This window comes from Phodopus roborovskii, unplaced genomic scaffold (genome assembly GCF_943737965.1).
Source record: "Phodopus roborovskii unplaced genomic scaffold, PHOROB, whole genome shotgun sequence".
Lineage (NCBI taxonomy): Eukaryota > Metazoa > Chordata > Mammalia > Rodentia > Cricetidae > Phodopus > Phodopus roborovskii.
The window spans coordinates 6919227-6945501 of record NW_026126459.1 but is presented as its reverse complement, the minus strand read 5'-3'; the positions used below and the strand labels follow the sequence as shown (position 1 = coordinate 6945501).

At 44.2% G+C, this 26275-nt stretch overlaps 1 protein-coding gene across 1 annotated transcript; it reads right to left on the bottom strand.

Annotated features, from left to right (window-relative positions):
• Nucleotides 1-5886: 5886 nt before the first annotated feature.
• On the bottom strand, nucleotides 5887-10255 carry LOC127225863 (cytochrome P450 2D20). The gene is made up of 9 exons (XM_051189484.1): nucleotides 10032-10255; nucleotides 9112-9283; nucleotides 8700-8852; nucleotides 8461-8621; nucleotides 7460-7636; nucleotides 7135-7276; nucleotides 6752-6939; nucleotides 6240-6381; nucleotides 5887-6141 (listed from the first exon to the last, which is right to left on the bottom strand). The coding sequence occupies exons 1-9, from the start codon at nucleotides 10218-10220 to the stop codon at nucleotides 5963-5965; spliced, it is 1503 nt and encodes a 500-aa protein (XP_051045441.1). The 5' UTR covers nucleotides 10221-10255; the 3' UTR covers nucleotides 5887-5962.
• Between the last annotated feature and the right edge of the window lie 16020 nt (nucleotides 10256-26275).

Below are 26275 nucleotides of genomic sequence, written 5' to 3'. Positions count from 1 at the left end.
CCTGCCAGCCTCTCCATCCCCCAAATCAAGCCAAAACAAAAACAAAAATAAATTTTACTTCTTCAGTGTATTCCATTTACATAGCATTCAAGCAATTCTGATGATTCTTATAGGTTACTGTATAAACATTTTATTCATTGTGTGTGTATATGTGTGTGTGTGTATGTGTGTATATGACCACTACAGAGGGGAACAAGTGCACATGTATGCATGTCCTCATTTCTGTGTGGAAGCCAAAGGTCAAAGTTGAATGTCTTCAATTCTTCTCCACGTTATTTATTGACAGTGTTTGCCTGATTTGGTGGCTTCTCATTGAGCTAGACTGACTGGCCAGCAACTGAGCACCCTCACTTTTCTGCCTCCCTATCCCCTGGAATTGCCCAAATGGTTGGAGAGTCTAGATATTCAGGAATGAATGCATGTCCTCATGCTTATATGGCATGCATCATACTGTGAAAGCCACTGCCCTGCCCTAAAATACTTACTCCTTTGTTGCTATTTTATATAATACTGCTTGTCATTTGATTCTCAGATGACTCGTTGTTAAAGAACAAACCGGTGGTTTTCTTGTGTTGACTTGGTATCTTTTCTGAATTTGTTAGATGTTCTCAAATGGTATTGTGAAACTTTCCCTATTTCTTATATGCACAACTAAATAATGTATGATCAAGGATTGTAGTCCTTCCTACCTGGGATGCAGTCTCAAGTGAATGAGCTATAATCTTGTGGCTCACAGACATGCCCACACTTCTACTACACTCAGAGCCAAGAGCCTTGATTATGCCCACCATATTCCATTTGAGTCTTGTTTTTGTGAGACTGATGACCCTGCCCCACCCACATAGGAAACACCACTATCAGGGAACCTGATTGAGTGGCTGTTGGGCTTTGCCCTACACCCCACCCTTCTGGACTCTGATCTTTGTGACTAGAAGTCATGGACATATCTTGGTTCCATAACAATTTCATCCCACTTCATCCCACTGGTAACTTATACAACTTGGGAAGTGGAAATTGTGGTTGGTTTAATGTGATCTAGTGCAACAATCTCCTTTGTTTTCATTTTGAGAATAAACAACATCATACATCATCCAGGAATTATATATGAGGTTGATTTTCAGTACATTACATGTCATGTCAAGCATAGGTTCTGTGGTTTGTGGTTCCATAGGTAACATCCTATCATGAGGGATGAATCCAGGTGTAAGAGCCTCACCAATACCAAACAATGCCAACCCTTCCTTTGCACAAATAAACTTTCCCAAAGCAGCACTTTCAGAGTCAGTCACCCCAGTGTGTTATATCACCCTTAAGAAACTGACTGGATTTGCTTGTCCCACCATGTCTAGGGAAAGAAAGCACAGACCTAGGAATGGCTCTAGACTCACTGTTGGCTTCACTCCAAGGAACCCAGTAGTTGAAACCAAGAAAGGAATGGACACAGGACAGAATCCAAGAGAGACATGCCCAGGTTCCATTTGTTCTCTTCTAGTAGAATCCAAAGGACAATGATTATCTGTTGACATGTGTACAAATCTGGGAGCACTCATGTACCCTGATGACCAGAGACTCTGTTCCAGGTCGCTCTTGGAGACATGGAACACCTGTGCACCTGATATGAATACCAAGACCACAATTCCCCTGGACTCACACTGATTTTGAGACAGGGCACAATTGTTCAAATGACTGAGGAGGCATGGACTGAGGGTGAAGGGAAGCAAACAGTGGTAGCAGGCATATGTTTACCACAGCATCCCAAGAGCTGATGACAGACCTGGGAACCCTTTACAACATAGTGTGTAACATTCCTCACCTGCTCAGTACATTTACCTCTCAGGGCCTCACTTAGCCTGAAACAGGAAAAACAGACCTGAGTCAGCCCATCCCACACTGGGGCCAGCACCCAGTCAGCACAATTCCTTCTTTCTTTAATGATGTCATACATGACGCACGGAGGAGAGAGGTGGAGACCTAAAGAGTAGCAGAAAGTGTGACAGCTAACATCCAGGTTTAATATAACCTCAGAAGTTACCCTGGGAGAGTCCTGGGATAAACCAGGAGAAAGCTACCAGCCTGAGTCAAGCAGTGACCAGAGCATACTTGTCTCTGTCCCCCCCAGTCCTGTGATGCAGGCTGATGTCCTGACTCCCATTTAGGCCAAATGGGAACTAGAGAAAGACCCTTGTATGTGCCCCAACATAGGGTCACATCATATGTAAATGGGCTGGACAAGGCCAAAAGCCATCAACAGGAACATGGAGCAAGCTTGAGGGCTTCAAGCTAGCTATAAGCATGGAATCGCTACAGGCCCTGGTGACGTAGATGTGGGCAGAGATGGGTGTGGCAGGGCAGCCAAGAGGAGGAGACCAGTTTCTAGTCCTTGCTGAGGTGCTGCATGCTATGGACTGAGCTCCTACCTTCCTTCTAGCACACTGCAAGTGCTGCAGAGTCCCCACCAGGATTTCACTGGGACTTTTGAGCCACTGCTCTTTAGAGGTCTGGATTCCAAACAAGGACAGGGATTGCATCTTTGCTGGCCCTAGAGAGTGATGAGTTGCTATGTGCTGTCTGACCAGCAGTGCCCACCATAATAGTGCCCTCATGGCTACCCACCCTAACTACAGGCCTCTGGAATGAGGAGGACACTGCTTACATATCTCCATGTGAAAGTTTGTTGCAGGAAAAACTGACACACCAAGAAACAGATGGTGAATAAAAGGCTGACACCACATGGCCTGACCGAACCTAATGGCCTCCAGGAACTCTGTGACAGTTGTTAACTCTTAGCTTTCTCAGATCCATGTAAGAAGTGTCAGTTCTGAGTCTGGCCTTCCTGATCAATTCACCAACTTCAAACCTGTCCACAAGACTCGACAGACTGCAGCCACCACCCCACTGTCCCTCACACCACAAAACCAATCAGTGACACATGCTCTCACAGCAAGCTGGTGTATCCTGCAGTGACTGGAAGGTCCTTGTGTCCTGTCAACTAAGTGCTCCTTGAGTCTACAGGGCACTGTTATCCCAGACTTTGGCAATGTCCACAAGTCCCTCAAAATTCTGCCTGTGTAGCATGACAAAGACACCCTTTCCATCCCTACTATGATAGCTGTAGACACAGCGATCCATCCACCAAGAAGCAAAGGAAAAATAAAATCAGACAGAATGACCTCTCTGGAATAAGTACCTGGACATCCTGCTGGTCTCCCCTAGATCCTCTTGAAACTTGTAGATAGTTTTTCTGCTTTCTCAGATTAGAGCTAAGAGGTGCTCGGTCTAGGAGGATGGCCTTCTTTGTGAGTTAATGACCTCACACCTGTACTCTAGGCTCCCCATGCTGTAGCCACCTTCCCCACATTGCCTCTCACTCACTCTCCTTGCTAAACACGCAAGCCACTTTAGTGGCTGCATAGTGACAGTGTCTGCAATATCAGTCACACTTCATGCCCTACTCTCCAAGTGTTCAACAGGTCCTGGTCAATTCTGAGACAATGTCTTTAGGCCCCTCAGAGCTTTGCCTGTGTGACATATTTCTAGCTGACTTCCTTATACCTTGTGATCCTGCACCTTGAGGCAGGGTCCAATGGTCATCTATCCACTATGTTCACAGCCCCCAATCCAACATAAACACTGTGCACAGCTGCCTGTGAAGGAACTGAGCACCTCCCATGGATGAGCACAGGAGAGAAGAAAGGGAGGGACCTAGGAGGCTGATTTTCCTGGCCCTTTTCTTACCCCCCTGTACACACCCAGTAAACAGAGCTACTTGGCTCAAGGCAGAGAACCTTTCATAAGGTAGGTGACCAGTCTGTCCTCATAGTCTTTCCTGACCCTGGGCGTCCGGAGCAGGTTCCCCTATCGCAGTTAAATAAGGATCAGGATAAGCAAATAGGCTGAATAGATGTTTATTCATGGAGAAATAACTTACAACCTAGACAGATGAACACCAGGAAATTCAACCCAATCCTCTTCTGTCCGAGTCACGCCATCAAGAGAGCATTTTCCGGCTCTCTCTCAGACCTCCTTCCACAGGTCACTTCCGCCCATCGCTCCACCCCTCAATCGGCGTGGTCAGTGCCACAGAAGGACTATCTCACTACCACCACAATCAACTAATCATGAAGGGGACCTCTTGCTGCAACTTGACATTTGGTCCCCAATAAAGGAAGCAAGGCTGACTGTCCTTTGTCCTCTTCTTTGAGTTGAGCTCCTGAGTTTCTCTTCAGTCTGCGTGTCGAGAGGGGTCAAAGCAGACTAGGCAGATTTGCCTCAGTTTCTCTCCCCAGGTGCTTTTGCTTACTCAGTGGAGGGCATCAGGTTGTTGGAGCTGACTGTACAGGCACTGTGTTATGTCAGGCTAAGAAATGTGAATACAGGGCACAAATGTCCACTGAAACCCTACTTCCAGTGACATAGAAAGGTCACTCATCAGACATGCCACATATGTAGAGCATAAGGAACTACAGAACATTGCCTCAGGCTAGAGTAAGACCTTTCAGCACCATTGAAAGTGAAAAAGAGGAGGGTTGTAGAGATGGTGAACAGTATAGAGCTGGCTTCTCTTACTAAAGACCCAGGCTTGATTCCCAGCACCTACAGGAGGTTTATACCTAAATGCAATGAAAGTTCCTGGAGATTACACACTCTCTCCTGTCCTCGGGCACTGCACATATGCAGGCAAATGTCCATGCATATACAAAAAAAATAAAGGGTAAGGGAAGAAGAAGAGGAGATGCTGACAAAAACATGTGACAATTCTTTAGGCAGCAAGGGGTGTCTGTGAAGTAGTTACCCCCGCTTGGTGAGTGTTGGTCCTGAGCATCCCAAAAGCCAATATCTGGCTACTCTTGAGCTATGGTAGAACCTCTCTATGTTCCTGTGACAGACAGTCAGTGGGAGGATATTTTCTTTTTAACAAAAGCAAAATCAAAATGAGTGTCTGCACACAGTTGTGTCTCAAAACATTCCACAGGGTCTTGGGATGCTGCAGTCTGACCTCTGGTTATATAGAGACTGAGATGGGCCTTGAGGGGTATTCTATTGTCTGCAGAACTGTTCTGCGTGGCCCCAACAAGATACCAAATTTTTAAAACTCCAAGATCCTTGAACTTTGCTAGTGAGTAATACCCATTTTATCTGTCCCAGTGCTTGACAAAAACACTCTCCTCAGTCTGGAGAGACGGCCCCAGACAGGACAGCAGGATCCTGCCCATCCCTCTGGATTCTGACCTGTCACTTTTGCTACACTGCATTTCCTCCTGCATCCTTTCATTGCAGCAAGCCTGAGCTGTCAGGACAGCAGCTTTTGTAGCAGTGAGAGCCCTATTTACCATTTGTGGCACTTAGGTCTTGGGGACCTATGCCAACAACTGTCCCCCAAAACAAGAATTGTGCTGATTTCCAGCTCAAGCCATTCACATTTCCTCAAGAACCAGTGAGTCTTGACTTCTGTCTGTGATTTGTCCCTGAGCCAGCATCCATGCATGATGGGTTTTTCTGTGTGGCCTAGGGTCAAACACTGAACACCAACCAGCACAGCCACCTCTCTTCCTACTTTGTCACAATGCTTCCCCCTCTCATTGTCCCTTTCGTTCCCTCCTGTGTGTCTTCATCATCCCCTGACCACATGCAGACTCCACCTTTGTTTGAGAAGGGAGCTCATTGAGTAATCCAGGTTATATAGCACAGGCTGGCCTTGAACTTGAAATCTTCTTGCCTCAGCCCCCTCCACTCTATACTGCAGGCATGTGCCCCTGTGCTCAGTAAACTCTTTCCTCACAACATGGAGTTGTTGACAGGGGAGGTCTGAGGAGGAGGAGAAAGGCCGGTTGCAGACTGTGGTCTTAGGACACAGTGAAGATGAGGATGAGACATGGACCAGGAATCTGATTGGCAGCCACACATCTGGTTTATTGGACATCACATAGCACAGCTGGGAAGAAGGAGGGAGCTGCTGTCATTGCTAGCGCATGACTTCACAGAGCTCATAGGGGATGGGAATACATGGCAATGTGAAGACCCCATGGTCGCTGGGCCGGGGCTGTCCAGTGGGCACCGAGAAGCTAAAGCGCTGCAGGAGGCGGGTGAAGAAGAGGAAGAGCTCCATGCGGGCCAGGGGCTCCCCCAGGCATGCTCTGCGGCCTGTGGGCGGGAGAGGGGCTGTCAGTCTGGGGCCTGATGGATGCTCCACCCTGCAAGGCACCCTGGGAAGAGGCATGGGGCCAGGCACCCCACAGCACCTGCTGAGAATGGCATGAAGGCCTCATGCTTCACAAAGCGGCCCTGGGCATCCAGGAAGTGTTCAGGATGGAAGTGGAGGGGCTTCTCCCAGACGGTCTCATCCTTCAGTACCGAGGACAGGTTGGTGATGAGGGTGGTCCCCTGGCAGAGGCACATGGTGTGAACATGGACTTGGGTGGGGCTGCCAATACCCTGGTTATCATGATCACATGCACAAACTCTTTCTGCACACACAGGGTTCTTTCATTCACCTCAACCTCAGAGTCTCTCAGTACCTTTTCCGGAACTATTAAAGGCCCTGTGAGTAAAGTACCATAACTACCCAAATCGAACCTGTGCCAGTGTGCAGTGCTCCCTAAAATACACCGGGGCTTATTTCACTGGACATCCCTCCTCATTGGGGAATCCTGGTTGTTCCCTTCACCATGTGAAAATCCAGGATGTGGTGAACTTGGTCTTCATAGCCTTTGTTTGCCTGGTGTGAGTCTGTGACAAGGGTGCCCATGCATACCTTGGGGATGAGGAAGCCCTGTACTTCAACATCACGGGAGGTCATGTGTGGAACATTCAAGGGGACAATGTCTGCAAATCGCTGCACCTCATGAATGACAGCATTGGTGTAGGGCATGCGGGCCTGATCTGCCATCTGTGGGAGTCGCTCCTGCCCTATGACATTGTCAATCTCCTGGTGGACACGGCCTGGAGAGACAGCATCCCCTCAGTGAAGCAGGTCCTTGGCGGCTCTTCCTTGACCTCCACTACTGGGTTAGTAGGTGAGTTAAGATTCCATCAGACTTATGGGAGTCTGGGTCAAGCTGATGCTGGAGCCACCAGCTTCTCAGAGACTTCCATCTTGCTTCCCTCATGCTCCCTCCCAGCCCCAGTCAGGCTCACTCTGCACATCCGGGTGCAGGATCATGAGCAGCAGGGCCCAGGACAGTGTGGTTGAGGTGGTCACCATCCCCGCTGTGAACAGGTCAGCCACCACCAGGCGCAGGTTCTCATCATTGAAGCTGCTCTCAGGATTCCCCTTGGCCTGGGCCAGACAGAGATGTTGGGCTCAGGGACATGGGGGAGAAAAAACAAAGTTATCTACCATTGTGTTCATGCACCCCAGGTGTTGGGTACATGGGTGACATATAAAATCCAGCTGCCTGGCATCACAACTCACAGTACACTCCATCCCAAAGACCTAGCCCATCTTTATGGCTGTCCTCACATTCTCCATTTCAGCAAGGAAAGCATCTGTCAGGTCTCGGGGTGGCTGTGCAGGATCCCAGGTTGTCTTGTGCTCAATTAACATCTTATCCAGAGAGTCCATGAATGCAGTCACCTTGGGGAAGGCTTTGCCTGGCAGTCCAGGGATTCGGAGGAGCACTGGAACTGCGTTCAGTACCTGTGAAAGAAACCGGTCTAGGCCATCTTATTTCTAATTAAGAATGATTATTGGGCCAGGTAGTGGTGGCATAAGCCTTTATTCCCAGGACTCAGAGGGCAGAAGCAGGTGGTTCTCTGTGAGTTCAAGGCCACCCTGTTCTACAGAGTTAGTTCCAGGACAGCCAGAAGAGCATCACAGAAAAACCTTTTTCAGAAAAAAATATGAAAGAATCGTGTGTGTGTGTGTGTGTGTGTGTGTGTGTGTGTGTGTGTGTGTGTGTGCTTGCATGGGTGTGTGTGTGGGGCAGGTGTCCATTTCTGTGCATGCCTGCATGTACACTCAAATGTGTACAATAGTCTCTTATTTAGTGGACAGAGAACAACATTGAGAATAACATCTATCTTTCCCATGGGTCCAGGCTTGCTTGGTAAGGTTCTTTACACATTGTCCATCTACCTGTCTTGCCCTGGATGCTGTAACTGCTCAGTATTCACATGGACCAGTCTTAGAACCCAGTCTCTTCCACAAAGGACTCACGGACTATTTGTCCCCTCACATAACCTGCTTCTTCCTCAGTTGCAGCCTGAAGGCTGTGCTGTAGGATAAACAAAGTAACTAATCTGTCCTGCAAATCTAACAGGTTTGTGTGGTTTCCTGTAAACAGAGGGCAGTGGCTCATCCCATTTCTGGAGTCCTTGACTTTAGTCGACCCCTTATCTCCTGATATCTGTGGTTTGCCAAGGTCCAGGCATTTCCTCCTACAGACTCTCCCACAAGGCCTTCACCCTATTCATCATTTACACCACAGCAGTGGCCATGCACACTTGCTCTGAGCCTCATACCTCAGCAATGAAGCCAGAATCCTCTCCAAAACTTTCCTGTAACGTCTTGAGCAGCCATTTGAAGAAAGGGTCTTCATAGTCGAAGCGATGGGCATAAATGAGGGATGAAATCACATTGCATACACTCTTATTCAGGAGGGTGCTGGGATTAAAGGGATGTCCTAGGAACAGAGATCAAGCAAGTCATGATAATGCTCATAAGTGCCAGCCCACAAAACCATACCTCACCCATCACCCACCAGCCTCCTGGGTGAAGGCATCACAGAGGTGTCCAGCCTCCTCTGTCACCCACTGCTCCAGTGATTTCTTGCCCAGGCCAAAGTCTCTCATGGTGGACACAGAGAATCGACGCTGCTCTCGCCACTGGGGTCCATAGGGTGCAAACACCACACCTGCAGGGACATCTGTGTGTAACCAAGGATACCTGGCTGTCCTGTCTCCTCTGCCGCCAATATTTCTCTATGGTCAGTCTTAGCCATCAGTGACCAGCACTTTGCTACCACATATCAGCACATACAATTTTGGAGCTCCACCCTCCACTGCAGTCACTTTCCCTCATTTTCTGACCCCATCCATTAGGCCCTGTCCACCTTCTGTTCACTTCTCCTCATGTCTTATTCTCCCCGCCTTGTCCTGACTACAGCTCTTTGCCTTTCGATTTGTGCCCGTAGCCCAGGTGATTAAAGATGGGCATTGGAGGGCGGTCAGCGGTGTCCTCTCCACAGTTCAGCAGCACTTCCCGCATCGCCTTCAGTCCATTGATCACGACCACAGGCTTCCAGGCCATCTGCAGGCTGAACACATCACCGTAGCGCTGTCGAAGCTGAAGCAGAGGGACAGAACACTTAGGAAGTGGAGGGCCCTGGCAGACATGAAGATACAGGCTGAACACATGTCATTGTGTTTGAGTGTGTCTGCATGCACATGTATGCGTGTGTGTGCAAACATGAGTTTGTTGGCATGGTACTCATTATTGAACCTTAGTCCTGCCCTATGCTGGTCAAAGTTCTATCACCGACCTACTTCTCTACACTGAGGTATGGCATCTTATGATTGGGATATCCTATCTTCTGTATCCAGGTAATGCCTCATAATAGACATGGTCATTCAGTGGAGGCCTTACCAGAGCAAGGTCCTTGCCCTTTCATACCCTTTCATACCAGAGGATTTTCAAGATCCTGAGCTGGGCAGTAAGACCTGAGACCACACCGCCCCCAGAGATTATAGCAGACATAGCCCCTCCAACTATTTTCTTTCCTGACTGACAGGCTACATTGGAACCCAACTCCTCCCCTATGTCCTTGAGACTTCAGCCACTGATGGGATACCAAGGGAAATGAGGCCTCCCTGATCTCTGCCCTGTAGTCCAACCATTCTCCAGACATGTTTTTGTGGTCATTTCCATACTGTGTCCCAGTTTTTACAAAGTCCACAGTGTCCTCAGACACAGAAGTAACTGTCATGACCCTTCTTCCTCATGGGGGCATCTTCCTGTCTATCCTGTGGCTTCAGTGCCACCATGAGCTGCTATGGGTACCATAACATCTACTGCCCTCCACCATCTCTCTTACCTTGTATAAACTATATGGCATGTTCTCAAAGTCCACCTGCAGCAGGTTGCCTAGCCCAGGTAGTGACATAGGACCTGGAGGGTAGCGGGCAGTCCAGAACTTGCGTCGGTGCATCAGGTCCACCAGAAGCAGGAAGATGGCCGTGAAAATGACCACAGACCACGGGCCATCTCCAATCAGCAGTGCCATGGCTGAACCACTGCTTTACAGACTGTTTAGGGTCACCTGCTCTGGACACCCAAGGTCAGGAAAGACACTCTGAGGATAGACTGTTCACCTGGTCCTTTATGAAGGGTAGAATGCTGCACTTTGTTCTCTGCCTTGAGCCAAGTTGCTGTGTTTGCTGTTCAGTGGGGTGTGTACGGTGGGGTGAGAGAAGGGCAGGGAAAGTCAGCCTCATGGGTTTCTGCCCTCTCTTCTTTCCTTGTGTGCTTCTCCATGGGAATAACTCAGTTTCTCCACAAGGAGATGTACACTGTGGGTATGTAGGATTTGGCACTGTGAACACAGTGGGCAGATGACCATTGGACCCTGCCTCAAGGTGCAGCAAATCAGTCAGCAATATGCCCCACATGAAGAACTATGATGGGCCTGGGGACATTGTCTCAATAGATGAAGAATTTTAGTGGCTCCATTGAACAACTGGCTAGTAGGACATGAGGTCTGCCTGACTCTGCAGGCACCATCACTCTGTAGTGAGGGACACTGAAGGGCTTGTATGACTAACCAATGAGGATGCATGAACGGAGCCACAAGTGAAGTCACTCAACTCACGAGGAAGGTCAATCTCACGACTAGGGACCTCTTAGGTCTGATCTGAGAAAGCTGGAAAACTGTGTATAATTGTCAAGAGAAGCCAGGGGAGGCCAGCAGGATGTCCAGGTGCTTGTCACATGGAGGCCACTGTGCCTGATTTTATTCTCCCCTTGTGTCTTGGTGGATGGATCCCTGTGTCTACAGCTATCATAGTAGGGATAGAAAGGGAGTCTTTGTCATGCTACACAGGCAGAGTTTTGAGGGACTTGTGAACATTGCCACAGACTGGGTTAAGAGTGCCCTGTAGATTCAAGGATCACTTAGTTGACAGGACACAAGGACCTTCCAGGCACTGCAGGATACACCACCTGGCTGTGAGAGCATGTGTCACTGATTGGTTTTGTGGTGTGAGGGACAGTGGTGGGTGGTGGTGGCTGCAGTCTGTCGAGGTTGTGGACAGGTTTGAGGTTCGTGAATTGATCAGGAAGGCCAGACTCAGAACTGGTACTTCTTACATAGCATCTGACAAAAGCTGAGAAAGTGTCAACAACTGTCATAGTGTCCTTGGTGGCCTTGGTCAGGGACTGTCACATGGTAGTCTCAGTCTTTTATTCATTTGTTTCTTGGTGTGTCCTCCTCATTCCAGAGGCCTGTGGTTAGGTTTGAACCCATGAGGAAAATGAAAAGATGACTCTGAGCCTTCCAATAAATGGCATTTGTGTGCTTGGCATTGTTCAGCAGACTGCATATAGCAACCCATTATTCCCTAGGGGTCAGAGAAGGTACAGTCCCTGTCCTTGCTGGGAATTCAGACCTCTGAAGATTAAGGATTCAGAAGTTCCAATGGAATCTAGGCAGTTGCTCTCTTCCTCACCATCCAGTGGAAGGACGCAGGAAGGAACTGAGTTAGAGGTGATGATCAGAGTCCACACCATGTGGCACAATTGCAAGGACAGGGTTCCTTTCAGCTTCTCCTACCACCTTTTCTGCCCACATCTTTGTCACTTAGGGACTGCGGGAACTCAACTCTTGTGGTTGGCCCGAAGCCCCTGTCCCTCTGTCTCACTTCTTGTTCCTGTCTTCCTCTTGGCTCTGGTTGGCACCCAGCTTCCCCTGCCTCCATGCTGGACTGAATAGAAACAGTGCAAAGTACAGGACCTAACACAAGCATGTCAGGGCAAGGTGTAGGAGACAACTGAGACTAGGTCATTGAGAAGCTTAAACAGATTTCTCCTGGGCTGACATAGGATACTCCCAGGTTCAGAGCTCATTCTGGACAGTTAACCCTGGGGGTTAACATCAGGACATGGACTGGCTTTAGCATCTGTATCTTCCTGTGCCATGTACAACATGGAAGAGAAGCAATGGTGCTGATTGGGTGCTGGCCCCAGTGTGGGATGGGCTGACTCAGGCCTGATTTTCCTGCTTCAGGCTAAGTGGGGCTCTTAGAGGTTAAGTGCACTGAGCAGGTGACGGATGTCACACACTCTGTGTTGTAAAGGGTTCCCTGGTCTGTCACCAGCTCTTGGGAGATGACCTGGATGCTCTGATGAACATCCCTTCACCTTCAGTCCATGCCTCCTCAGCCATGTGAACAATTGTGCCCTGTCAGGATCAGTGTGACTTCCAGGGGAGACTGGGGTCTTGGTATTCACCACAGCTGCACAGGTGTGCCATGTCTCCAAGAGCAAGATGCAACTTAGTCTCTGGTCATCAGGGGCCAGCAGTGTTCCCAGATTTGCAATTCTCTGTACACATGTCAACAGATAATCACTGACCTTTGGACTTTACTAGAAGAGGACAAGGGAAAACTGGGCATGTTTATCCTAGACTCTGTCCTGTGTGTCATTTCCCTTTGCTTGCTTGAACTGACTGGGTCATTGAAGAGAAGACTAACAGTCATGGTGGGAAGTGCAGAGACAGTTGGTCTCAGAAGAGTGATGTCACTCCCTGTGATGTCTGTGACTCTGAGAGTGCTGTCTTGGGAAAAGTTAGTTTGGGTAAGAGAAGGCCTGACATGTTTAGGGTTGGTGCTGCCTTAATACCTGTTTGGTTACTTTATCCCTCCTGGTATGATAGTAAGTTACCTGTGGAATCATAGACCTATGCTTGAGATGAGATATGTACAAATACTAAGAATCAACCTCATATATGATTCCTGGATAAGTGTTGTTTATTACCAAAACGAAAACAAAGAAGACTTCAGAGCTAGATCACCAAACTGAACTAATGTTGTGGAATACTAGCTAAAGATGTGTTACATTCTTTTAAGCTGTGGAATATTTGCTTAATGATGCAAAGGTGTGTTACATTCTTTTATGTTGCATTTTTTTAAAATTCTGTGAAGCTGTGTTACTTTGTATGTCTGAAATACCTGATTGGTCTAATAAAGAGCAGAACATCCAAAAAGCTAGGCAGAAGAAGGATAGACAGGGTTCCCAGGTAGAGAGAAAAAACAGAAGGAGAAGAGAAGAGGGGGGAAAAGTACGAGAGTGTGGAGAGTGTGGAGGGGCCAGCCACCTAGCTACACAGCCAGTCATGGAGTAAAAAGGGAAGAAAGGAACATTGACTAGAGAAAGCTAAAAGTCCAGAGGCAAAAGGTAGGCAGGATAATTTAGGAAAACCTGGGTAGAAATAAACCAAGCTAATGCCAGACATTTCTAAATAAGTATAAGTCTCCATGTATTTAATTTGGGGCGGGGCGGTGTGATGAGTTCCCAAAGTGTAAGAGTTTAAAAAAAATAAACTACAGTTTGGCATTCCAACTTGATCCGAAATTTCAATGTCTGTCCTAAGGAAAGCTGGAGGAAAAAAAAAAAAAAAAAGAGTATAAGGGCCCTTTTAAGAATTTCTTCTGAACAGTGAGCCCCTTAACAGTGGGTATCTTAAGAAGGAACAAAAGCCTAAGTAAAGTTGCCTGCCATGGTGAAGGGCTCTGGCACTCCAGAGGTGGGGGGTTGGATGTAGTTCCTGGGCAAACACTTTCCACTGTGTCTCCACACACCACTTAGTAGTTTCTTGCTCATGCAGACTAAAAAGACTAAAGATGCACAGTAAACACAGATACCGATGGGAAAAAACTTCTGATCAGGCTTCAGTGTGTTTGACAATGTGAGTAGTCTTAAGAAGAGAAAAAGGTTATTGACAGTTGTAGAAAGAGAAATAATTTTAAAATAATAAATCCTTCACTCAGAGAAGTAAAGTAATATATAAAAAAGAATGGGACATATAGAGGTGGGAAATACACAGGGAGCCTGGATTCTGTGTGTTGCTCCATGATCTTGAATTATTTGATTGCTGATAAGATGGGATTGAAAGAGGGATTGATGCATTAAACAAGCCTAGATATTTTAAGAATACCTTAACTTTAAAATGGAACTCAAAAAGTGCATTGCTTTGCAAAAGAGATCTTGTTTTTATTTCCACAGAAAATTAGAGACTGTGGATTCCTTTAGGATTGATATGGATCAGGTCTGGTCAGGGAAGACCTCCTGAATCTCGATAGGTGATACATACCAACAAAGTTTACACCGACCTTTCCCAGGCCTTGGCCATTTTCTCAATTTCCTCAAAGACAACAGGGAACAGTCTGGAGAACATGATGTCCACATTCCCAAGAAGTGTGGGGGTGTTTTTTGTTTATTTGGTGTGTTACATATGTTTGTTATCATTTGGGGGAAATATAGGAATATAGGATAAAAAGACAACTATTGCAGTTAAATAAGGATTAGGATAAACAAATAGGCCAAACAGATGTTTATTCAGGGAGAAATAACTTACAACCTAGACAGATGAACACCAGTAAGTTCCACAAGATGCTCTCCTCTCCGTGTCCCGCCACCAAGAGAGAATTCCCCGGCTCCTCCTCAGACCTCTTTCAACAGGTCACTTCCGCCCATGGCTCTACCCCCAATGGGCGTTGTCAGTGCCACAGAAGGAGACAAAGTTAATATCCCACTACAATTCCCCTTTTAGTCTAAAGAAAAGATTTAGGCTTGATACAAAACTATATACAAAACAGTGAATAACAAGTGTGCTCTAAGAAAAGGAAAATCAAGAACAAAACGACCTACATATCTAGTCCTAGGGTGAAGGCATAACGGAGTTTACAATAGAGTTGTCCTAAGCTGGAAAACGTAAGTCTAGTACCTAATATATCTAACTAGGAAGAGAGAATAATAGTTGTGATAGTTTAATCTTCAACCTCATCAAGACCTGAGAAGGAAATTAACAATACTAGAGTAGACAGGAAATGCAGATGGGCAACTTCCAAAAGGTGCAGCAAGGACAGAAACAGCAAGCTACCTGGACAGTTACCCAAGGTCTCACAGCAACGTTGGTACAGCCAGTTTTGGCTAAGGCCAAGAGTACTTGACAGACCACAACAACAGCAGGGAAATAGAAAGGCTGTCTTACCCTGACTTGGCAAGGTCCAGTTGTCTTCTATATTTGTCTCCTCCAAGCACATAGGACTGCATGTCCAAATCAGTGGTCAAGGTGGGGGCAATTCTTTGCCCAAGAGGCCATTAGCTGAGGCAAGAATGAACTCCAGCAGGAGCAACAACAGTGTCCAACATATTTTTGGGAAAGTGCACGGTGCTGTCAGGAGCAACAGTGTCTCATGTCAATGGAGTACTAATATTAAAACATTTAAATGCCATGTTATGCATGTCTATGAAGTGACAGAAGATTAAGCATCTATATCTGACTAATCTCATAGGCAAAGGAAACATGAGTGAAGATAATCTATAATACTCAGGAACTTAGCTAAAAAACTGATTGAAACTTCCCTGAGTAAAGCAGGAACAAATACCTAAACAATATAACTATATACATATACATACATATAAATCCCTAAAATAGAGGTAGAGTAGAAATGTCAAGACAAGAGGTAGAACTATAAAGGGAAGCATGATAAATATCCCAAATTGTATCAATATACAAAATGTCTTGAATACAAGAAAAGTATACATACATAGAATATGGCAAGAATAAATGTGCATAAATTGTATCAATATATGAAATGTCTTGAACATAAGTAAAAGTACACATACATAGAATATGGTAAGAATAATGTGCATAAAACATCATAAGTGGGAAGATTTCACACAATATAACAAAATGTAAACTTAATTTTACATAGCTTACCACATGTAAGAATACATAACAATGTAAGCTGTAAAATACTATTATCTCACTCTTACTCAATAATTCACAAGAAAATAAGCTAATCTACCTATATCCCATCTAAACCATACCTTTCCCAACCATTCCCTATTCCTGTCTAAAAGATAAATCCAAGTGTAAGCATCTTCCATACCCGATTCTAAATAACTAAAACCAACCCAAAGAAGATGACTATTATCCCCAAATTCCGAGGGTAGGGAAAGGGGGCGTTGTTATCTTAAGGTTACTTCCTGCTGAATTGGGGCAATGATTCCTCCATGGGATCCTGTAGGAAGAAAATTTTTAGCAACCAAATTTCTCAACAGAACTGGCTGTGACATATGTAGTTAGTCACTGTGTGGCAAAAAATGCTTGACTGTAGTTCTATTTGAAACTCTGGCCAGGGTATAATAAGAAGGTGCACCATTACAGCTAGCTAGTCATGAGTTGTCTCGAGCAAAACAGTCTCAAACCAGTTTTAGAGTGATGTTTGTAGTCCAGATGCATCAGGTTGAGTCAAGTGGAAACGATGACGTGGGGCCCCATCTTCTTTCCGGAGAGTTCAAAGACTGCTGTTAGGAATTGTTATTATTCCTTGTGGAAAACTTAAAATCAATATTAAAGTAAAATTTTCAAGGTTTAAGGTATGCATAAGGGAAAGGCAACAATAAACATTAAAATGTATATGAGAAAATTAGGATTTCAGAGAGAAAATTGCATATAAGAAATAAGTCCCCAGATTTTGTTTTCTTCTGCCTTACACCAATTGCCTTCTTGATTTAAGGCAGAAACCGTGAATTTAATCTTAGAAACATGCTTGAATTTAGAGAAGGAAAGCCAAATCCAACTCCAAAGCCAGCATTGGTTTACATGAATTGGGACTACAGGAATACTGGATGGTAAAGAGAAATAGATTTCTGTATAGAAATAGTTTACAAGAATTAAATATTTTTACCATAAGTCAGATTCCTCTTCATTAAGTGATTGTTTCTGGAGAGCTGTCTTATCTTCTGTAGGTACCTACATGTTCCGTGTCTTTTGACTGTTTGAAGATAGGTTTTCTCTGTTTTCCTTTAAGAAACTTCCCTTCCCCTACCTTTGAGAGGTCTCTGCACATCTCATGGGACCTAATTTGTTGAATGACTTGTCATTTCTCTTCATTAAGATGTTTGTTTCTCTTGTTCAACTCGGATCTTGATTAACTTAGATGGTATCCATAGTTTTTCTTCTCCTGTAGATACAAATGCAAGACCCCTACCCCAAAGTAACACATATCCTGGTTTGCATTCTGAGATCAATACATCCTTGAAGTACACTGGCTGATTTAGTTCAGAAGTTTTTTCTATTGTCCAGTGTCTTTCTGCAGCTGTTTTTCTTTTTTCACTAGCATTAAGAAAGTTTAATGTTAATAAAGTATTACATAATCTGTGTTTGGGTGTCTTGGTTCCTCCTGCCTGTTTATGGAGCATTTCTTTTAAAGTACGATTGGATCTCTCAACTACTGCTTGTCCTGTAGGATTGTGTGGTATACCAGTTATGTGCTTTATGTTATAATACTCAAAAAACTGTTTCAATTTGCTGGAGATATATGCTGGAGCATTGTCAGTTTTTATTTGTACAGGTATGCCCATAATGGCCATTACCTCCAATAGGTGTGTGATAACAGAATCAGCCTTTTCAGAGCTCAGAGCAGTGGCCCATTGAAACCCTGAAAATGTATCTATAGTGTGATGTACATATTTTAATTTTCCAAATTCTGCAAAATGAAACACATCCATTTGCCATATTTCATTCCTATTTATACCTTTAGGGTTACTGCCTGGTGGTAAAGGAGTTTGGTTATAGAATGAGCAAGTAGGACATTTCCTTAACTATTTCCTTGGCTTGTTGCCAAGTGATAGAAAAATCCTTTTGTAAACCTTTGCTGTTCACGTGGTGTTTCTTATGAAACTCTGAGGCTTCTAGCACACTTCCTATCAATAAACAATCAATTTCATCATTGCCTTGTGCTAGAGGACCTGGCAGACCCGTGTGGGATCTGATGTGTGTTATATATATAGGATGAGTCCTCTTTCTGATAGTATCTTGTAACTGTATAAACAATGAAGTTAATTCTGTATTGTCAGGAATAAATTCTGCAGTCTCAATGTGTAAGACGACTCTCTCTGCATATTGAGAGTCAGTAACTATATTGAGGGGTTCTGTAAAATCCGTAAGTACCATGAGAATGGCATACAATTCTGCCTTTTGTACAGAATTGTAAGGGCTTTCAACCACTTTAATAATTTTTCCTGATTTATATCCTGCCTTACCTGATTTGTTTGCATCAGTGTAGAATGTATGAACTCCAGAAATAGGTGTTTTTCTTACAATGCGTGGAAGGATCCAAATAGTTTTCTTTATGAATTTGATTCTCTCAGTTTTGGGATAATTGTTGCTAATCATTCCCAAAAATTACTGCATGCTCTCTGCCAATATTCATTATCTTTCCATAAGAAGGAAATTTCCTCATTAGTTAAAGGTACTATAATTTCTGCCAGGTCCCTTCCTGTTAGCTGATGAAGTCTTAATTTACCTTTTATAATCAAGTCAGAGATCTTTTCTATATATGTTTTTAGATTTTTATTCTGTTTATGTGGTAGGAATATCCATTCTAATATGATATCTTCTCTCTGCATCAAAATCCCTGAAGGATATTCTCTAGATGGTAATATAATCAGAATACAGTCTAGGTTTGGATCCACACGGTCCACATGTGCTTCTAGTATCCTCTTTTCTACCCATTCTAATTCTTTCAGCTTCAGCTCATAGTATTTGTGGACTATTCAAGTCCTTGTCTCCTTTTAGGGCTATTTTCAAGATTTTCAAATCATGCCCTTCTACTCCAATAATGGTTTGCAGTTGAGAAATCTCTCCTAGTAATTTTTGAAGATCATTAAGAGTCTAGTAGTGATCTCTCCTGATCTGTTATCTTGATGTCTTCTCTGACCTTTAGATATGGCTTCTCCTACCCATGCTTCAGTCTTATTGTCATTATACTCAATGTTGGCTGTATTTAGGACCCATTCATCCAAGGGTGCTGATCGCATTTTTAAAGGCCAAAGCACCTGTTTGCAGTGAGGATTCACATTCTCATAAGCTAAAGATTCTATGAGTATTTGCCTACAATCTGTCTGCTACCTCTAATTGTACTACCCTAGATAATCTTTCTAGAAACACACTAAAGCATTCTCTAGGTCCTTGCCTTATCTTGGTATAGGATTCTATCCTCTCCCCTAATTCATGGACCTTATCCCAAGCATTCAGAGCTGCTGTACTGCATAGAGACAAGATATGTTCATCATAGGCAGCTTGGGTTTCTGGGTCAACATAAAGACCATCACCAAGAATTTTATCTTGGGGAGCTTTATAACCTTTCTTTAAGCCCTGAAGTTCAAGAGCTTTTGCTTCCTCTCTCCATAAAGCCCTCCTTGAGAGGAGTTTTCAAGGACAGCTGATATTAATTGATCCCAATCCTTAGGGGTTACCTTTTTATTCCTTGCCCATGATTCTACTAATTGCTTCACATCTGGTGAATGCATGCCATAAGAGACTACTGCTTCCTTTATACCTTTTAAATCTTTCATATGTATTGGTTCCCACTGATATGCAACAACACCTTTTGGGTGTTTCTTCGTTGCTGGTTTTTCATTAATAGATACAGGGAAAGCTCCCCTGACCCTAAATGGTGTGGAAAATTTTAAGTATTTTTCATGCCCTGTTACCTGTAGTTCTTCCTCTGATGTATCAGACTGAAGGTCTTCTAAAGCCTGAAATCTAGTAACAATTGTTTCTTTGAGTGTCTGAATTTCTAGGGACTTCATTGCATCAGTCATTTCCTTACTTTCTCCAACTACAAATGATTCCATGTTTTTAATATTCTCATCCTTAGATATTATCTGAATGGCATGTAAACTGCCTTCCAGAAACAATGTTCTATCTACTAGCTTGCCATTATCCTCAGACATGGAAGAGATTCTATCATTTAGTCTTTCTTTCTGATGTTCCAGTTTTTTAAACTTATTAGTAGCTTCCTCCGACCAGGAACGAGCTGTTTCTGCTAGTGTGTTAATGCATTGCATTGTTTCTGTTCTGGTTATTGAGGCATCAGACATGGAACAAATTCTTTTTTCTACTTGGTCATTTTTATGTTCCATGTTTTGTATTCTACCTGTCAGCTCTCCAATGCCATCTTCAATATTCTGAACCTTTTTTTCTAAGCATTCTATGTTTTGAATTCTATCATTTTCAATGTTTCAAATCCTTGTTACTAAGTCTCCTATGGTTTGTACAAGTTCCTTATTCTTTGTTGTAATCTCAAACCATTTCTTTAAGAATATCATGTTAATGATGAAACCCATTGCTATTACAAAATAAATGTACATATTGGTCCAGTCATAATTTTCTTCTGCTAAAATTCCTTCTATATATAAAGTAAAATAATTCCTAAAGTCCTCCATTGTAAAATTATCTGCCATAGGTATGGAACAATTGATCTCAGATATTATATCAGCTTAAATTGAAAAGGATGTTACAATTACCTTAGGTGTAATTCTGCTGTCCTGGAACTTTGATGCTTTTAGTTGTAGATCTCAGCTTGTAGTAGTTACCCCTGGCGGTGTACCACCAAATAGTGTCCGGAAGTGTACCGCCAAATAGCGTCTGGCAGCAGACAATCCTTCTGATCCTGGTCCCTGTTGAATAGCTCTTAACAAACTATGGCAAGCTAAATTTTGTTAGACAAATGAGTAAAAGGAGCCTTGTGGAATTGCTGGGACCACAGGGCTAACTGCATGAAATGCACAAGCAGGGCGGGCGCCAAGTGGCTCTGCGCGAATGCAAAGTGGGAAATGGGCAAAAAATGAGAAGCAGTGAGTGCCTTCTCAGGCCCGCTGTGGAGGCAAAGGAGTTGTAGGGCAGAGGCAAATGTCCCAAAGCTGTGGTGAGTCCACCTGGTTAGGCAAGGGACCCTGCCCGTTGGGGAATGGTGTCTGCTGCCTGGGTGAAACCCAGGTCCCGTGAAAATCCTGATCCTGCTTCTGACACCAGATATTGCAGTTAAATAAGGATCAGGATAAACAAATAGGCCGAACAGATGTTTATTCAGGGAGAAATAACTTACAACCTAGACAGATGAACACCAGCAGGTTCCACCAGATGCTCTCCTCTCCGCGTCCCACCACCAAGAGAGCATTCCCCGGCTCCTCCTCAAACCTCCTTCCACAGGTCACTTCTGCCCATAGCTCCACCCCTCAATGGGCGTGGTCAGTGCCACAGAAGGAGACAAAGTGAATATCCCACTACAGACAACTATTAAATATCAAATATTTTACATCAGTATTTTGGTATATTGATACTAATTTAAAGTTATTTGTGTTACACAGGATGTATGCTTCTATTCTTGTTAGGAATATTGTGTATATGCAGCTCATTTAATAATGCAATGTATAACTAAGACAGTAGGTTAGTAGTTAATCTATAATAATTAAACTTGTAGTCACATTAGGTATGATTTCAAGGTAAACATGTAATTTTAGACAGACAGAAGATTTTCAAACACTTCAAAGACCTACAGAATATGTCATTTAAGATATTCTGTAACATAAGTGTTTTCATGGCAATGAGACTTATCTGCTCCTGGCAGCACAAATTTACTTCACAGAAGGATGATGGGCATTAAAAAAAAGCCCATATGGCGTTAGCTTTCAATGTGGCAAGGCAAGCCATTAGGGCAGAAAACGGCATGTGCCTTGACTGCTGGCAGTATGCTGTATAGACAGGAAAAGGAGGACCATGGGGAAAAAACTGTTGAAGTTTGCCAAGACAAAGTGGGACAGTCCTTTGAGACTCCTGATCACAGGAGTCCTCCAGAAACTCTGCAGAACACAGAGGAAAGCAACTGATGAAATTCCAATAAAAGTAGGACGGTCTTTCATTTTCTGATTCACTGAAAAGTCTGCCAAATATTCTAGGCCTACAGGCCAAAGATGAATGCCCTTCCTTGGGGAGTCCTGGGCAATGGATGTAGTATATTCACACCCAGGTTGGTCCTGTCACCATGTGGAAATCAAGGATGTGGTAGTATTCTTCTTAGGATTTCTGTTGTTGTGAAGAGACACATTATCACAGCAACTCTCATAAAAGAAAACATTTAATGGGATGGCTTACACAGTCAGAGATTTAGTTCATTGCCACCATTGTGAGACATGGTAGCATGAAGACAGATATGGTACTAGAGAAGGAGAAACAAGTCCTATGTTCTGATCTATGGGCAACAGGAAGTGAACTGAGACACTGAGCCTATATAAGACATCAAATCCTGTCTCTAAGGTAACACATTTCCTCTAAGAAAGCATTACCTGTTCCGACAAAGTCATAACACTTAATATTGCTACTCCCTATGAGTTTATGGGGGCAATTACATTCAAACAAATGCCACATGGTATTTGTTTTGCCTGTTGATGATCCTGGGACAAGGTTGCCCATGAATACCTTGGGAATGGTGCCCTGTACTTCAAAATCTCAGGATTCATGTATAAAATTGAATGGGGCAGGACCCCAAATCACTTCCCTAATGAATGACAGCATGGTGGAGGGCATACTGGCCTAGTGTGACATCTCTGGACACAATACCTGTCCTATGACATCATCAAGATTCTGTTGGATGTAGTCTGGTAGGACCCAGCTCCTCGCTGAAGCAGGCTCAAAGGATTGCCCCAGCATCATCACCTACCTCTGTCAGAAGGGCTGGGTCCATTTGACAAGGATGGCCATTGCTCTTGTTGGATATTAGGTCAAGTTACTGCTGGCAGCCCCAAGTGTCTCAAACCATCTCAGAGAATGCAACTTTACCCTCCCTCCTTCCCAGCCCCAGCCAGACTTATGCTGCACATCAAGATGCAGAACTGTGGGCAGCAGAGTCCAGACCAGCATGGCTGGGGTATTCACCTTCAGATCAGCCACCACATTGTGCAGGGGCTTATCATTGAAGCTGCTTAAGGATTCCCCTTGACCAGGTTGAGAGGGTGAGCTGAGCAGGTCATGGATAGAAACCCACAATAACCTTTCACCATCTCCAGAAAGTTCACATACTGGGTTACTGTGTGACACACAGGCTCTTTCCTGCCTGTTCTTACCACAACTATCATCTTTTCCACCTCAGCCTGGAGGTATCAGTCAGGTCTCAGGGCAGCTTGGCAGAAAAGGTCATGCCATGCTCAGGAAACAGGCTATCTTGCAAACGCATTAGTGCCTTGTGCTCTAGGCAGTCTTTGCTAAGATGTCCTTGCATTGGAACCACATTCAACACACATGACAGTCACAGAGAGCAGCTGAGGGCTTCTTCCCTTAGAAGCTATTTAATTAATTTCATTATTATTATGTGTATGAGAATGTATACATAAGAATATATGGACGTGTGTAAGTGTGTTTATGTGTGTGTCTTTGCAAAGTGTTGTTACGGGGAGCTCACCAGAGTCAATCACTTAGATACAATCTATAGACAACTGAAAGTCTACTCCAGCTGGCTGGGACTACTATACTCAGGCATTTGGGACACAAGTGTAGCCCTGTGAATTCAGAACAAGGGCTTTTAAAAAGCAAAAACCACACCCTGCTATATTGTTAGGCAGCTCCAGGAGAGTTTTTGTGCAAGCAAGCTGTTTAGCAGAAGCCAAAATAAGCACATGACTGGAAAGAGAGGTTTGCATAAGCAGGCAGTTGGAAGCTAAAATAAGTTAGCTGGGCCCCCTTGACCTTGAGTGTCCTAGATTTTCCATCAAATGTATCAAATTCTAGTTGAACCTAAAATTGCTCCAGCAAGAATATGAGATGTAGGAACCTCTGTACTGTCTTGCTCTGTCACAGTGTGTATATAGTATGTGCTTATGTAGTATGAATGTGATCATGTGTATGCTTGTATATGTGCATAGTTTGTGTTTGTTCATTGTGTGTTACATATGTGCAAGAGTGTGTGCATGTATATATGTTTGCATATGTGTAAGTATGATGTATGCATTGCATGGTGTGTGTGTGTGTGTGTGTGTGTGTATGTGTATGTGTGTGTGTGTGTGTGTGTAGGCATACTTATCATTGTGAGAATGTAGAAAACAGTAAACAATTTAGGAGTCAGGTCTTTGTATCTGAAAGGAGTTCCAGAGATTGAATCAGGTATCCAGGCTTGCTTGGTGAATTCCTTTACCCACTGCCTATCTGGCACTATGTGCTGCTTCTGCCCAGTGCCACTTGGACCAGTCTCAGTTCCAAGCCTCTTTACTAGGACCAGGGCCTGTTTGTCTTCACCCAAAGCCTGCCTGGTGTGTGATATTTTGAATGTGTTCTGTCAAATAAAGCTAGTTTGGAGTCAGAGGGTGGAGCTAGCCACTATCTAACCACTGTAGAGAGACAAGAAAGGAAGTAGTAAGCTGGGTCTGAGAGAGGATCTTGGTGCTTTTGTTCAGAGAAGTCACAGAGGTAGGAAGTCACTGGTGGCTGCTCCAAGTTCTCTGATCTTCCAGGTGTTTATCTTGATATCTGACTCTGGATGTTTTTATTGATTAAGATTAAATAGCTTAGTGTTTCATCTGGTGTGCAATTCATGAAATATCCATTCGCCCATGGCTTTCAGCCACCAGCACCTGCTGGAGCTGCATACATTGGGGTCTGTTCCTGGTGGAGTCAGCAAACTGCCTGCTGCCTTCTGCTTTCCCTTTCATCCCTAAGCCCTCTGAGTCTGGGATTTGCCTGTTTCAGGCTCTCTACAAAATCTCCACAAGCCTCAAACTGCACAGGTGCCTGGGCTCCAAATGCTACTGGAGTTAGCCCCTCACCACTGGCCAGCTCTGCCTCAGGCAGCTCCCTCTGCATGCTTCCTCTGCATGAACTCTTGTGTGCATTTTTCAGACAACTGGTTTCCTCTTCCCCGTGGTTTGCAGGTTACCTTGGATCCCCTCCTCAAGCTTCTGCCACAATGGGTAGATGCCTTGACACATGCTCAGGCTTCTACTGTTGTTACAATCTCCACACACTCTCAGCTCACAGTTACACCTGAGCAGCTGCAGCTGGGCAATGGCTGTGGTTTCCACGCAGACTGTGACACTGAGGCAGGCAGCCTCATGCTCCATCGTTATCATCAGCAGATTTGATGAGAGAATTGTGACTTCTTAGAGAGGGGAATTAGTTAAAATATATGAGAGAGAGTTTTTTTTCCCCAAGTTAAAAATGGGAAACATTATTACAGTGAGGGAGTTAGGTCTCTGTATGCTTACACAATGGATGGTTTAAATTGGAATAATTAAATGAGGTGATAATTAACTTAGATGGGATTTACTTAATGTCAATGGTAAACATCCATTTGATGTGATATGAGTTGCTTGATATGAGTACCACTCGATAGAGATGAGTGCCAACATACAGGCCTTAGAAAAAGTTACTAGAGAAAATAATGCCATTTTGACTGGTAAGTCATAAAAGCCTTAAGAAATATTCAGATAAAGCCAGAGGATTTTAAAGAGAACCGACCTTAGTGTTCATTACATTATAAAATTAGAGTGGAACAGCCCAAGGTTATCAAACAACCAACCTTAATTTATCCAGTCACCTTACAAGAACAACTGCCAAATGACAGATATCTCTAAGGCTGTGGAAGAGATGACTGGATTCCTGTGGAAATGTTAGACTGGAAAGACTTGGTTACACCAGTATTAGAGTCTGGTCTTCCCTTGCAACGGAGGATCTGGTGGAAAGAAGAGGCTAGGACCATTGAACAACTAAGGAGTGCTAAGGTATTGAATTTTCCCAAGGCTAAAGTCTTGATTAAGGTGATTATGCTGATGTACAAAGACACACTCTATATGATGACCACACCTTGGCTCTATGCATGCAGCAGCTTTGAATGCTTGGGACAGAATTGAAGTAGTCTGAAAGAGAACTGAGCCATTTTCTAAAGTTGTAACAGGCCCAAAAGAAACCCCCACTGATTTTTTTTTTAGACAAAGAGTGACTTCAGCTGTAAATAGATTGAACAAATTCAGGAGCTAGACAAATAATAATTGAATCTCTGGCTTTTGAAAATGCTAATTCACAATGCAAAAGGATCTTGCCTTTAAAAGCGAGACAAATAACCATTGAGAACTGGATCTGAGACACAGACTGAACATCATAACCATGATGATAATTGGAGAGGAGAGGTTATTTCTAGAGACTTGAAGAAAAGCCAAAATTCAGGTGTTTTAATTGTGGCAAACAAGGTCACAAAAGGGGGGGGGAGGAGATTGTAGAAAGGG